The sequence below is a fragment of the Equus przewalskii genome, chromosome 8, assembly GCF_037783145.1.
Source record: "Equus przewalskii isolate Varuska chromosome 8, EquPr2, whole genome shotgun sequence".
Taxonomy (NCBI): Eukaryota; Metazoa; Chordata; class Mammalia; order Perissodactyla; family Equidae; genus Equus; species Equus przewalskii.
Window position 1 is genome coordinate 81,374,190 of NC_091838.1, and position 13,682 is coordinate 81,387,871.

A 13,682-nucleotide genomic window follows, 5' to 3' on the forward strand; every position below is an offset into this window, starting at 1 on the left:
CAAGAGTAAGGGGACGTGAAGATAAGTCAATAAAAATTATCCAATCTGAGGGACTAAGAAAAAAAGATTGGGTAAAAAACGAAAAAGAACAGAACTCTAGGACCTGAAGAACATATCAAAAGGTTTAACATACGTGGAACTGGAGTTTGATAAGAAGTGAGAAAATGGAGCAGAAAAAATAGCTGAAGAAATAATGGTCAAAGACATTTACAGATTCAAGATGTTCAGTGAACCCCAATATGATCAGTACAAAGAAAACCACACCCTGGGGCTGGCCCCGTGGCCGAGTGGTTAAGTTCACGCGCTCCACTGCAGGCAGCCCAGTGTTTCGTTGGTTCGAATCCTAGGCGCGGACATGGCACTGCTCATCAAACCACGCTGAGGCAGCGTCCCACATACCACAACTAGAAGAATCCACAATGAAGAATATACAACTATGTACTGGGGGGTGTTGGGGAGAAAAAGGAAATAATAAAATCTTTAAAAAAAAAAAAAAAAGAAAACCACACCCAAGCACATCCAGTTAAACTACTGAAAACCACAGAGAAAATCGTGGAAGCAGTCAGGAGAAAAACGACACATCACATGACATGCAGAGGAACAATCATTTCAAAGCCCAGCGACAGCTCATTAGAAATAACAGAGGTCTGAAGATAGTGGCAGAACAGCTTTAAAGTGCTGAAAGAAAAAACAGAAAAATGCTGTCAACTCAGAATTTTATGTCCAATGAAATTAAGTTCAATTCATTGCAAGATTAAAAAAACAAATAGAATTCACCAACAGACCTATGCTAAAGAAGTTCTTCTGGCGGACAGGAAACCAAATGGAAGAAAGATCTTCAGGAAAGAAGGAAGAACACTGTATAGGGTTACATATAAAAGACTCTTTCCGTACTTTCTCTAAAATATTATTTACAGTACAACATAGAATCTTATTTTGTGAGGTTACTAGCATATGTTAATACAATACATATAGGACATCTAAAGCATGAAAGGACTGAGGTGGTGGTAAACGGACCTTCATGGTTGCAAAGTTTCTACATTTTAAGTAAAGTACAATTATTAAACTCTAAGTAGACTCTGAAAAGTTACAGATGTATATTGTAATCCCTAAAAATATAATGCAAAAGGTAGTGCTAAAACGCAAATTTGGAGGGTTAAGAGAAAGAGGTGTGGGAGGTGCTGGCTTCCAAGCGCCAGTCCCTCTCAGCCAAGAACTAATGAACGGACCACAGAGGACTTCTGCTTCTCTCCCAGCTAGGCTGTAGGGGCATGTTAATTTGTGACCGATAGGGAGCCAATGTTTCTCCATCTGTTTCCTGTATCCCTCCATCCAACCTCATTTCTCTGTCCCTCTGTAAATGGACAAGGAGGAGGAACCACCTAGAGCCACTGATCCTTCACTGTCCAGAGATGGAGAGACAGTCATGTCTGTTCCACCCTTCCTTGATGTTTTTAGGTAATAATCCCGGAGAGAAAATTCAGTGAAGGGAAATTAACAACAACGAGAAAGAAAACAAAAACGGTAACAGAAACAGAATTGAAGGGAAGGAATTATGGTAGCGAATGGGATAAGTCTGAGGATCTCACTGCGGGTTCTGAGGGTGGAGTTCAGATTGTAAACAGTAAACATACGAATTACAGCTGAAATGTAAACATCTAGTCAGAGTTCTTTCTTAATATAAGACAAGTGAGGGGAAGTGAAGACAGCATGGAGAAATACAGGTGGGATGGGGCAGCCAGCAACCCAATCAGTGAGGAGGGGGCACGTGTGGTAAACAGACAAGAACGAACACTGGTCTTGAAGTTAGGAGAAAGGGGCCCAGGATCCTGGATCAACCCTTTGTTAGCTGCACAATCCAGAACAAGGCACACGATGTCCAAGCCTCAGGTGCTCAAGTGGAAAGGGCAGTAATAACTCATCCTTAAGAACTGTCTCGAACTCAAATAAGGGAATCCATGTAAAAATGATCTGTGAAGGCACATAAGTACGAAGGACTAATTTTTATGAAATGCAAGTTTAAATCTCACCAGAATTCACTAGAAATTTGTTCACTTCACACAAAACCAAATTGTGGAGGTGCAACTACAACAGAGATGTACTTACGAAGCTCTGATCATCTATGTGTGGGTGGGAACCAATGAAGAGTAAGAAGTATCCTTAGATAAGAAACAGTTAAGATGTAATTTTAGTGGAAACAATGTAAATTTTACAGTAAAGTCCTGTTACATTTAGATTTACTATTTACTTTTTATTACTGGGAAGGTTAAGGACCCCGCACCGCCCAATAACCCCTTAAAGTTCAGATGCTGTGAACATTTTAAGATGTATACAGGGATAATTGAGAAACATATTACTTTCCTAGATATTATCTAGACCAAACAGGATAGCAGCGAGAAGGAAAATACTGGGATGATGACTAAGGAGGAATGCAGACACCACCTTTGAAAGGAATCTTGGAAGCTAATACAAAATCACTTTAAAAAAAAACATGCAGTGAAGAAGCACAGTATCCTCATGTCATTAATCAAGCCTAAAGCTTTTTATTTAAATTGAGGTCATACTGGCTTACAACACTGTGTAAATTTCAGGTGTACACTAGTGTACTTCAGTTTCTGTATAGACTGCATCGTGTTCACCACCAATAGTCTAGTTTTTATCTGTCACCATAAATATGTGCTGCTTTACCCTTTTGCCCACACCCCCCCTTTCCCCTCTGGTAACCACTAACCTGTTCTCCTTCCCCATGTCAGATCTAGAGCTTTTAATTTAGAGTTCACACTTTAGGATAAATGAAGAATCAAAAAAGATTTTAAAAACTTTAAGGTGCTGTTCACAGATTAAAATTTTAAATTCCATGTCTCCATAACACATCTATAAAATGTCAACAAGATGTGCTTTGTATTTTGGCATCTGGATAATAACAGCTAACACTTTTAAATTCAAATAACCAGATTTTTCTTTAACAGTAACTGATCATTTTTCTGTACTCTAAGATCTCCAGGTTCCTCTGGATCTGCAGAAAAAGCTTTGCTGTTCCTACTATTAGAGTAGCCCTCACATTGTGTGCCCGCCGCTAGCCCTGCACTGTGAAAGCTTTGTGGACAATAAGCGCATTTAATCCTGAAACTAGACCACAGGGAGGGTTTGTGAGCCTGCTCTCGCAGGGACGCTAAGTCACCTGCCCAAGGCCACACAGCCTTTCAAAACTTCTTTTTAAACTCTAACCTTCATACAAGATGTACCCCTCTAAACACCAGGTTAAACTCCTCCAAACTCAAGTGGTCTCTGTGCTTATACTTATGTAGGTTACACACACACACATGCACGCACGCTGCCCCGTACCGCTCCCCCTCCCCTTACTCTACAGGTGCTGCTAGCTCGAACTAGCAACCTCACAGATCAACTGAAATACAGTTTGTGTCCTGAGATGCTTTGTAACCCACTTGGGTATGATACTGAGATGTAATATGAAAAAAAAAAATTTGTGGCTGCAGCAATTCCAAGCTAACTTACAGCCCTGACCAAACCGATCTCTCAAAGGCCAGCTTTCTATGATAAAGTTAAGAAGCAAACACGATAATACTAAGTTAAAATAAGAAACAAACATCACCCTTAAATAGCCCCCACCCCAAGACCCAAGCTGGAGACAAGGCTATGTATTACGTACACAGGATGAGTCCACAGCAGGTGGCTGCAGACTCTGGCCAACACACACTCACGTGGCTTGCCTCTAGCTTGCTTCAGCTCACCCCTGGAGAGATTCAGCCTCACCAAAAACTTCTCAACCTGCTCCCCACTGTATCTGGGATTCCAGAGGGCCAAAACAGCAAAATGCAACATGCTCAACATGTGACAAGACAAATATAATGAAAAGGACAAATATTTTGAAGCTAACACACTGAAATCGTGTCACCCTTCAAAGTCTTGGTAGGGGCTCCCATGCATATATCAGTGATGCTGTGCTTCTTTTTGGGAACTTTCTCTGGTTGCTACTCAAACAAATGTGAGAAAACCAGCTGCAGGAATTCCTTGTAATAGCATTTTTTCCTTTTTCCTTTTTAACCAAACAATATTAACAACTTGCTCACCAGTCATAATCCTAAAATGAAGCACTTAATGACTCCTGGCCACGTCTCAAATCAAGGCATATAGCATGACAGCTGACAGCCTAAGCCAGGGACTCAGGTGGACTTGCCTTGACTTCCAGCTGTGACCTCAGGGCAGCTGCCTAACCTTACAGCTTCAGTTTCCTCATTTGTAAACTGATGATGATAATCCTTCCTACATCGTCAAGGACTGTGAGGATCAAGATGAAATCATGTGTGAAAGTTCATGGCACAATGCCTGGCAAAGAAAGTGCTCAGCAAATGTTGGTTTTTAGCGTTTTAACTAGTAAAGCTAACTGCAGACGATGGAGACGTGCTGTCAGCACACATCGCATTAGTTCTAAAGGATCCCCAGAGAGCTCAGTGCCAGAAGACCAACTGAAGATCACGGGCCATCTTCCAAGGCGGTACTTACTAGGTCAGTGTTCTTGAGAAGAGAGAAGTTCAAGTAAATTGTTTATATATCACTTACATTCTTTTATCTGACCATCATATGTGAGAACGGCAGGCTCAGAAACAAACTACGGTTGGAGCAACCGGAGCTTTCATTCACTGCTGGGAGCAATAAATTGGAATATCCACTTTGGGAAAGCAGCAGTATCTAATGAAGGTAAACTTGTGCATCCCGCTGACTCCTAGATTTACCCCGGCTGAAGTTCCTGTACATACGCTCCCCAAAAGACACTCACTACTATGTCCAGACGGCAAGAGTCCCGACAGCCCCACCCTGGAAAGTATCCCAATTTCCGCCAGTAGTAGAATGGATAAACTATAGTATATTCACCAATGGAACAATACACAGCAATGAGAATGAAGTATAACTACCTGAATAAAATGGATGATCTCACACTACACGAGCAAAATAAACCATAAACAAAAAAGTACATACTGAATGATACCATTTACATAAAGCTCAAAAATGGGCAGAACCAATCTATGGTTAGTGGTTATCCTTGGAGGGTGAATGGCAATTGGAAACAGGCGTCAGGGTTTCTGGGGTGCTGGCAGTGTTCTTTTCTTGTTCTGGATGCTGGCTGCATGGGTGTGCCCAATTTGTGAAAATTCAATGAGCTGTTTACTTCTTGGCATGTTTATATGTTCACATCTTTGTATGTCAATAAAACGTTTAAAAAAATACAAAAATTATGGTATCAAACTTTAAATTGATAAATTTGTTTATTGATCTCATTTGCCTAAAAAGGATTTAAGAAACTGCACACTAACTTAAAACATTTCCCTAAACTGAGATAAAACCGACCATCTTTTTTTTATAGTGGCACAAATAGCTTCAGTCAAGTAGAGTACTGCTGGGAAATAGTATTTTTGAGTTTAAGCTCCAAAAGGGCAGATACTCAAGCTGTTTATTGTGGTTTCCTTGGCACAGTATCTACCAAAGAATTAACTCAGTTAACCAGGGATTAAATGATTTTTTTCATTCAAAAAATGTTTAGTACACTCTTATAAGCTGTCAGTCACACAGTACAAAATGCCAGAGTGCATGAGAAATTTTCACTCTAGGTCACCGTAAAATATTCCTATTGAGGAATTTTTTACACTTGCTAATAGGCCACCTAAAGGTTAAGCCCATTCCACTTCTCAAGAAGTCACATCTATGAATAAGAAAACAGGATGCAGGGAGGACAGGCCCTGAGTCACAGAGATCAACCCGTGGAAATAGGACCCGAGTACTTTACAACTCGGCCTAAGGAAGTTCATCCTGAGAGCCACTTTCTCAACGTACAACGTAGTAAAAACACACACATGGCTCAGCCAAAGATGAGTGGAACCCCACAGCAATTCGAGTCTATTTGCAATATTCCCTTCTAAGGTGGACAAGGAGAATGGGATTTGGAAAATGGTTTTAACTGCTTTATTAAAATCTTGGCTATGACAAAAACTCTGAAAAACTCAATCAAAGAGCCTATTTAATTACTGTGACACATTGTTACATATAAACGTCCAAGCAAGCCATTATATCATGAAATTAAATTTTATTGGCCTAATTGGTAGCCATATTGTACATGTTCAAAATGCAAAGTTAAACTCTATTTCTGATTAAAACAGAACGATACAAAATAAATTAATGCTCAATGACCAGTATTAATTGTGCACAAGAAGATATCCATAAATTAGAGTCTAAGTACATTATATTATATGTATATATGTATATATATGTGTGTACATATATAAAATAATTATATTTAGTTCTAAAACTTCATCTCGGGTAGTTTTTGGAGCGAATTTACTTATATGCACTCAGCAATGAACTCAGTGGCTATCTGACCCCTTCCTGTGTCCAGGCTCCTGGCCTGGAGGTGCGGGCAACACCGAGGAGAGTATGACGATCCCTGTCCTCAAGGAGCTTCAGTCTAGTAGGGGATGAGACATACTAGACTGTGAGCTCCTCGAGGGCAGGAAAAGTGTTTGGTCATCACGCCCAGTGACTAGCACCAGGCTCAGCTATCATGGTCTCACAGTGTGTGGGGAAGTGAGCTGAACACGGCACATAGCTACCTGCGGCAGCGAAGGATGAGCATGACAAGAACAAGGTGCGCTGGCGACCCTGAGGGCACAGGATAGTCAGCTGTGAAATCACAGAAGAGCCAGTGCATGAAAGAAGCCAAGAAAGATGGGTAGGATTTCACCAGGTGGAGAAGGAGGCATTCCAGGCTGAGAGGCTGGGTTAGTTTGGCCATGGTGTGAGAAAGGGATGGAGAGACAGCGTGGGGCCATAACGGAAGGAGTCTCAGATGCTGCTCTGGAAGCCTCTCCCTAACACGGGGAGCGACAGGACCCACTGCCAGTTGTTCTGAGCAAAGGATTTACTGTTCCATAGCGATGTTTCAGGAAGACTGACTAAGAAGTTATGCCAGACAGACGGGAGGAGGGTCCAGGTGGAGAGAGCGAGGAGGGAGTGGCCCTAAAGACACTGCACTGACGGTTCTCCAGCTAGTCAGCTGGTGGGGGGTGCGAGGAATTCTTGATGATTCCAAGATGGAGATGAAGATAAAGGCACCGCTATAACCCAGAGAAGGTGAGAGGCAAGAGCTGGCTGAGAGGAGAAGGTAACAGATTTGCTTTAGGATAAACACGATGTCCAGTGGCAATTTAAAACGCAGGTTTGGGACTGTGAGAAAAGGGCAAGATGGAAGCTAAAGACAGACAGAGGTGAGAAGCAAAGCCACAAGAATGGTTAAGATAATCTGGAAAGAGTCCTGACAGAAAGGAGGAGGCGGCTGAAAACAGAAATGTGGTCAATACTCATAGTAATGGTGGAGAAACAGCAGATCAGTGAGACACAGGGAGGCAAGTAGACGGAACTGTTATCAGAGAAGGAAGAAATTTCAAGGACAGACTCTGTCTACTTCCAAAGAAAGATCAAGGGGAACAAAAAAAATTTATGAGCAAAACATGAAATAAAGCACCTTGAAAATCCAGCTCTAATAGTGAGAGCATACCTAATTAAGTTGTATGAGAATTAAGAAATGGGAAGTTTTTAGCTTGAAGAGAGCTGTCTAGAAACACTTGAAAGCCCATCACGTGCGAGGCAGAGTTGTTCTCCGGGCTCCAGAGAGCGGGGCCCGGCTGTGGGGGGGCCTCTCCCAGCATGCTCTCCCTACATGCTGAGCACTGCTGGCTGTCTCCTCACCGGGCTTCAGACTCTGGGGGCAAGTTGGTGTTCTGTTCACTTCTGAATCCATAGAACCTAACTTAGAACAAAGTAGGTGCTCAGCAAACAGCTGCTGACTGGATGACCCTCTTCTATTTCTACCTATCGGCTTTAATTTTTCTTGGAACATTCTCCCTGTGAGGAAACTTGTCTTGCAGGTTGAGCTGCCTGAAGATGAGGTGAGGCTAGAGGAAGTTTAGAGAAGGTCAAGCACTGGGGGACACGGCTGGGCCAGATGAGCTGTCAGGGTCTTCTGGATCCTGATATTTCGTAATTTTTATGAAAAAAGACTAAAGTATAGCAAATAAAAAAAAAAACTCACATAAAATCAGGGAAGTACCCCAAATATGAAAGTGATACAGCACACGTTAAACCATGGTGTTGGTTGGCTGGTTATATAATTAAGCTCCCCATGCATATTATATGAAAATATCTTGTTCATTAAAGTACTAAGCCTCAATCTAGACTTTAATTCAACAACTGTTTATTGCATTTATTGAGTCCGGAGTTTCGTACCATGGCTACAGAAATGAGTAAGACACAGTGATGCCCACAGATTTGAGTCTGGCTGGGGACACAGACAAGCAAACGAGAAAATCTCCAGGCCAGGAGGCGGAGTCGACTGGGAGCTGCTAGAGATTTGGGTCTAACAGCGTCCGGCACAAAGCAGGAGCCACAAAATGGCAGCTGAACGGGCAACGTGGATGTTTTAACTATAGTAACAGAGTACTGAAAAGGTGCCGAAGGACTGGCTATCTCTTTGGGGGCAGAGTTGATTAGGCTAGTTTCCTGAAGGAGGTAACATCTGAGCTGGATTCTGAGGACTGAGCAGGAGTTTATCAGGTGGCTACGGCAGGGGAAGGCATTTCTCGGAGAGAATGGCTAGCGAAAGGCAGTGAGCTGTGCTGGGGGAATTTTAAGTAGTTAGGTGTCGCCAGAGCTTAAGTATCGGGGGGATGAAGGAGTTGAGAGAAAAGGGATTGGAGAGGTAAATTAGGGACTAAATTATTATGGACCTTGCAAGCCATGCTAAGTCAGTTAGAAGTTAGGGGAGAGAGATTTGATTATAATTTGAAATCTATTAAGATTTTAAGATATAATCTACTTAAGATTCTAGCAAGGTATAAATAAACACAAATCAATTAAAAAAGTAATTATGTTTGCCCAAGAAGTAGGTTAGCCTTAGACGTACTGATAAAATGACCTTGAAATGCTATTACTGCAACAGAGGAGAAGCAGCACAAGCCTGCCCCAGCCCCGGGCCCTCTCTCCCCCCACTCCTACCTGAGCTGAGCTTTGAGCTCAGTGAATCGGGGCCGTCTGCTGGGGTCATAGGCCCAGCATTTCGTCATAAGGCTGTAGAGGGTAGGAGGGCAATTTGGAGGCATTGGTAATCTTTCCCCATTCTCAATTCGACCGATCACATCATTGTTCTTCACTCCTTGAAAAGGCTTCACACCATGCATCAGTATCTCCCACATACATACACCTGTGAAGCGGGAATGAAAACACAGCAGTGAACTTCGCAGGAAGAGGCCAATTCCTAGGTTTCAGGAGTCACTTCCTAGTTGGCACGAAAGTACCAGCTGTGTGATTTTGGGCAAATCAGCTAAACAAAGCAGCAATTAACTCGGTTATAAAATAAGAACAGTAATACTAGTTTAATGTGTGAATAATGAAATATTAAATGTTATCAAGGAAAAAACCCAATTTTTATAAGAGGTTTATTTCTCTAAAAATTCTCTTACAGAAAATGACCCACCATCTACAGTGATGCTTCACAGCTTCACGAACCAGTTCAAAAAGCTGAATGAATTTGCAATTTCCTTCTACTTCAGTCCAACCTGCTTGTGAGTATAGCAGCTGACCAGGGGCCTAACGAAAAAAATCCTAAAATTTAAGTCTTACACTTTTAGAATGTTCCCAGATTCCTTCAAAGATTTCCCGTAGCAACGCTGGCCCGTCCTCGCCTAGCGTGCACAATGGCATTATTATTGGGTTTATCCACTAATCAGCCAGTGTGTTTCCCACAGGAAAGTCTGGAACTTCTCTGGTTTGCAGCAATCGCGCCCACAAACTCCACAATCAACCTCAAAGTCTACTCGCGTTTGGCAATCACATACTTGCTCAGTAACTTCTCAACAACACCTGCACATTCACCTTTAAAATAAACAAGCAAATACAATCTACAACTGAGAATGACGACCATGTGACACAACCACAAGGGAACCAAGAGAGCAGGCTGGCGTGAGCAGCGGGCGGTTTTCTCCTCGTAGCTTCTAACCGTCACTTGGCACTGCGGCCACTCTGGAGATCTTGCCACCCCTGAATGTGCCACAAACGTGCCTTTGCTTGTGTTAAATTCTCTGTATTTAATCCTCTTTTTCTTCTTTACTGATTCTCCTCTTTTTTGGTACACTTGTGAGTTCTTCTATATGGTTTTCCTGATTCACCCCTGGGAAAATCTCATCTCTATTTCCATCACAAATGTACACTGTGTAAGTGGTGCCTTGAGGAGAGGAATCGTGACTTTATTTTTGCATTTTCAGTACCTAAAATGCTATGTGCCTCAAGGCAGGCAAGGCATATTATATTATTGTGAATTAGATTCTGAAATTAGCCGAAAGTCCAGTAATTTCAAAGGAAAGAGTGAATGCCTTAGTTCTGCTTTTCTCCCCAGAAATTATGACATTTTCAGTAATAATAACATTGGGTATCATTTCTTAAGATCTTAATGTGTCTCTGGCACCCTTCTTTGAGATTTATATATGTTTTCCTTAATCTTCACACTTTAGATTTCCTTAAACACTGTATTTTATCCTATCTAATATGTCACTGATTATAAGATACACCATTATTTTATATGACCAAGAAAGGGGGAAAATGCTGTCACCTAAACTATGATATAATCCTTTGTCACCTCTTAGAATTATGTTATTCTTACCAAAGAGCTCTTTTAAACTCATTCAGACAAGAAAGCAAAACCAAAATGAACAAAACGAAGTCCACATGAGTGTTGGCAAGGTAACCACATACAACACACCCCCAGCCAACACTAACTGTACAATACCACTGACGGACAACCACCTCAGTTCCAGAAACGTTAAAATGTGAAAAAACAGGTATCTTCAACTTTGAAATATGAAATGTCCTTGAGAGGATAAGTAACTTGCTCTCTGGGTCACACTGCTAATAAGCCAGGTCTGGGGATTTGAAGCCACATCAATTGGACTCCAGAGTCTTTTCTAATCACACTATTTTCCGCTGTACTGAAAAGCTCCTTCCTTTATGAATGTCAATTAGAGCATTAAATGGTTATTAAAAATCAACAGCAACTGAACAGAAGGAAAAATAAGAACACATACTCCAGATATATAAGGTTATCTTTATTTATAGGGAAAAAGGGTACATAAATTTAACAGGGCGTCTTTTCTGAAGTAGTGTAAAATCTAGCAGAGAAAATACGCACATAAGACTATTCACAAGATAACATGTGAGCGTTATGACAAAGAGAAAATACAGGGAGTGCAGAGGAAGGGAGTTCATATCTGGATGATTCACCTGTTCCATAGGGCTTCATGGAAGAGGGGACATTTCAGGCGACCTTGACAGTTAGACAGAATTAACTGGAGGAGAGGGTGTATGGATAAGGTGCTCCAGGGAGAAGTGAACTCGGAATGGTGGGGCAGGGGAGCGAGTGTCCTACATACGAAAAAGGGGGAGCACTTTTAAAATCTGGATAAAGTAGTTGGAGTAAGTAGTGTAGAATGAATGAGAGGCACATTTTCACACAGGTTGGGAGGTACTGCAATAATCCACAGAGCAGAAAGAGGAGGATGACAGCCACTGACTCAGAGCAGGCAGGCAGGGACGGAGTAGACATCAAAGGAGGAAAAGCTACAGAAAACGCAAGAGCCAACTTTCAAGCCTTGAGACAAGACAGGAAGGAGGTCAGATTCCAGAATAAAGAGATGAAGCACAACTTGAGATAGTCCAGATTTGAGGGGCTATCATAGAAACAGATGGACAAGTTAACTAGTTCAAGTCATTCATATAAGAGGAGTGAATGGGATGGCAAAGAGAGAGAGAAAGAAAGGAAACAGGTATCTCCCTGTGACAGAGGAAGAGATGGCAGGGAAACAAAAAGGAAGACTGACAGAAGGCGCTGGAGATTCAGAACAGCGGAGCATTACAGAAGCCACACCTGGAAGCTGGCGCACAGTATATGCTCAATGACTGTCAAATGAACCAAAGAGGAAGTTCGGTGAAAGAGATGGTCAGGTAAAATAACCACACATTCTGAAAAGAGATAATGCTAAGTTTATCGAATGGAATATATATAAAATACAATGAAAAAAACCCAAAACTGTTCAAAATACTCACCAAACATCCATACATCACTAGCTGAGGTAAAACGTCGAAAATTGATTGACTCTGGAGCCATCCATTTAATAGGCAATTTTCCTTTGGAAGCTAGAAGATTAATTTTAGAAGGTAAATTTTCCTTGTTATCTGCTGAAGAGTCTAACAGTTATCCCTAGCTAAGATTTTTAGCATCAAAATAAAAATCTTTAAATATTCAATTCCTTGGATTTTCCATTTCTTTGGGAGAACTACTTTTCATTTCCTTGATGTTCTGAGGTCATCTGGGGGTCATGAGTGGTTAGACTGGGGTAGGGAGAGAAAACATCGGTGTCCTTCTCTGAGAGGGAGTCCCGGGTAACTGCAGGTTTTAGCTTGCAGGTCAGTTAGGAAGGGCTTCACGATTTCCCCGATGAGACCCCATTCTGTAGGGTGGAATGCTTGCTTTAGAAATGGCCTGCTAATGACATACGGTAGATTCTCATTTGGGGTAGTCATGTTCAATAAAATCGCCTCGAACGATGAACCACTGGTCCTAGGGGAAATATGTGCATACATACGCACATCTCACATTAGAATTAAGATTCTAATCTTAAACCCTAAATTAAGCAACTTATCCTGACAGGTTCGCTTTTCTTTAGAAAACAAGGTTCAGGTGTGTTTAGTCTGAAGGCTGCCCCACTACCAGGTGCCAGAATTGGGATTGAGACCCGTCCAGCTGGCCCAGAGCTGGAGGAGCTCGCCTGGTGCCGTACTGCTCCTGCCGCCTCCATCCTCCAGCTGAAACACATACACATTTTGTACTGCTCCGTGCATGTCCACACATGACTACACAAGCAGTGAGTACTGATTTGGGGAGTTACAAATTTTAGTGAATAGGCAAATGTACAAATATGGAAGCCACGAATAATGAGGACTGGTTGTACCTTCATCAGTATGTGAAGAGCACGAGGGGGTAGTGGAATGAAAAGGGGAGTCCCTCTTTAGAGGCCTAAACACTTCCCTTTGTGCCACACAGGAAGCAACTCATCACCTCACTGAACATCCTTCAACCGCTGGGTTACAGGACCATACCCCAGAGTACCCTTCCTGAAGGAATTCTAACTCTAAAAGGTAGAAGGAGAGTCTACTCCCACACGGTACGAGGTGTAACACTGAATACATGCCCAGTGCCACGGAGGAAGGGAGGAACAGTGACCGAGAGGCAGGTCAGGAAGGCTGCGGGCCAGGGACGAGGGCAAGGAGGAGCTGCAGATGTCAGGGCAGGGGCAAGAGTGGGTTCGAAGGGGCCCGGACTGCCTTCTGCAAGCAGAGTACCCCTGGGGACTTTTAGTCAGGAGACAATCACATTTGTTTCATTTATTTTTCTTCATTTATTTTACTTCAAGCACCTTCATGACTACTGAGGTCAAATCTCGTTTGATTCCTTTGGAACAAACCACTCTACAGCTGTGCTCTGAGGAGAAGAATCCCTAACCTCTGGGGGCTGTTTTCCGAGGCCTCAGGGACTCTGCACTGGCTGCCCTTTCTGAGATGACAAC

General features: G+C 42.3%; 1 protein-coding gene across 48 annotated transcripts in view; it reads right to left on the reverse strand.

The window, feature by feature from the left end:
* The window catches only part of PTK2 (protein tyrosine kinase 2), a 279,886-nt gene that overhangs the window by 50,788 nt on the left and 215,416 nt on the right, over positions 1-13,682 (reverse strand). For all 48 annotated transcript variants that reach the window (XM_070631065.1, XM_070631067.1, XM_070631054.1 and 45 more), the window contains 2 exons: positions 12,163-12,252; positions 9,064-9,268 (listed from right to left, as the gene is read on the reverse strand). In XM_070631065.1, the coding sequence (XP_070487166.1) occupies positions 9,064-9,268; positions 12,163-12,252 (295 nt within the window). The remainder of the gene's footprint in view (positions 1-9,063; positions 9,269-12,162; positions 12,253-13,682) is intronic.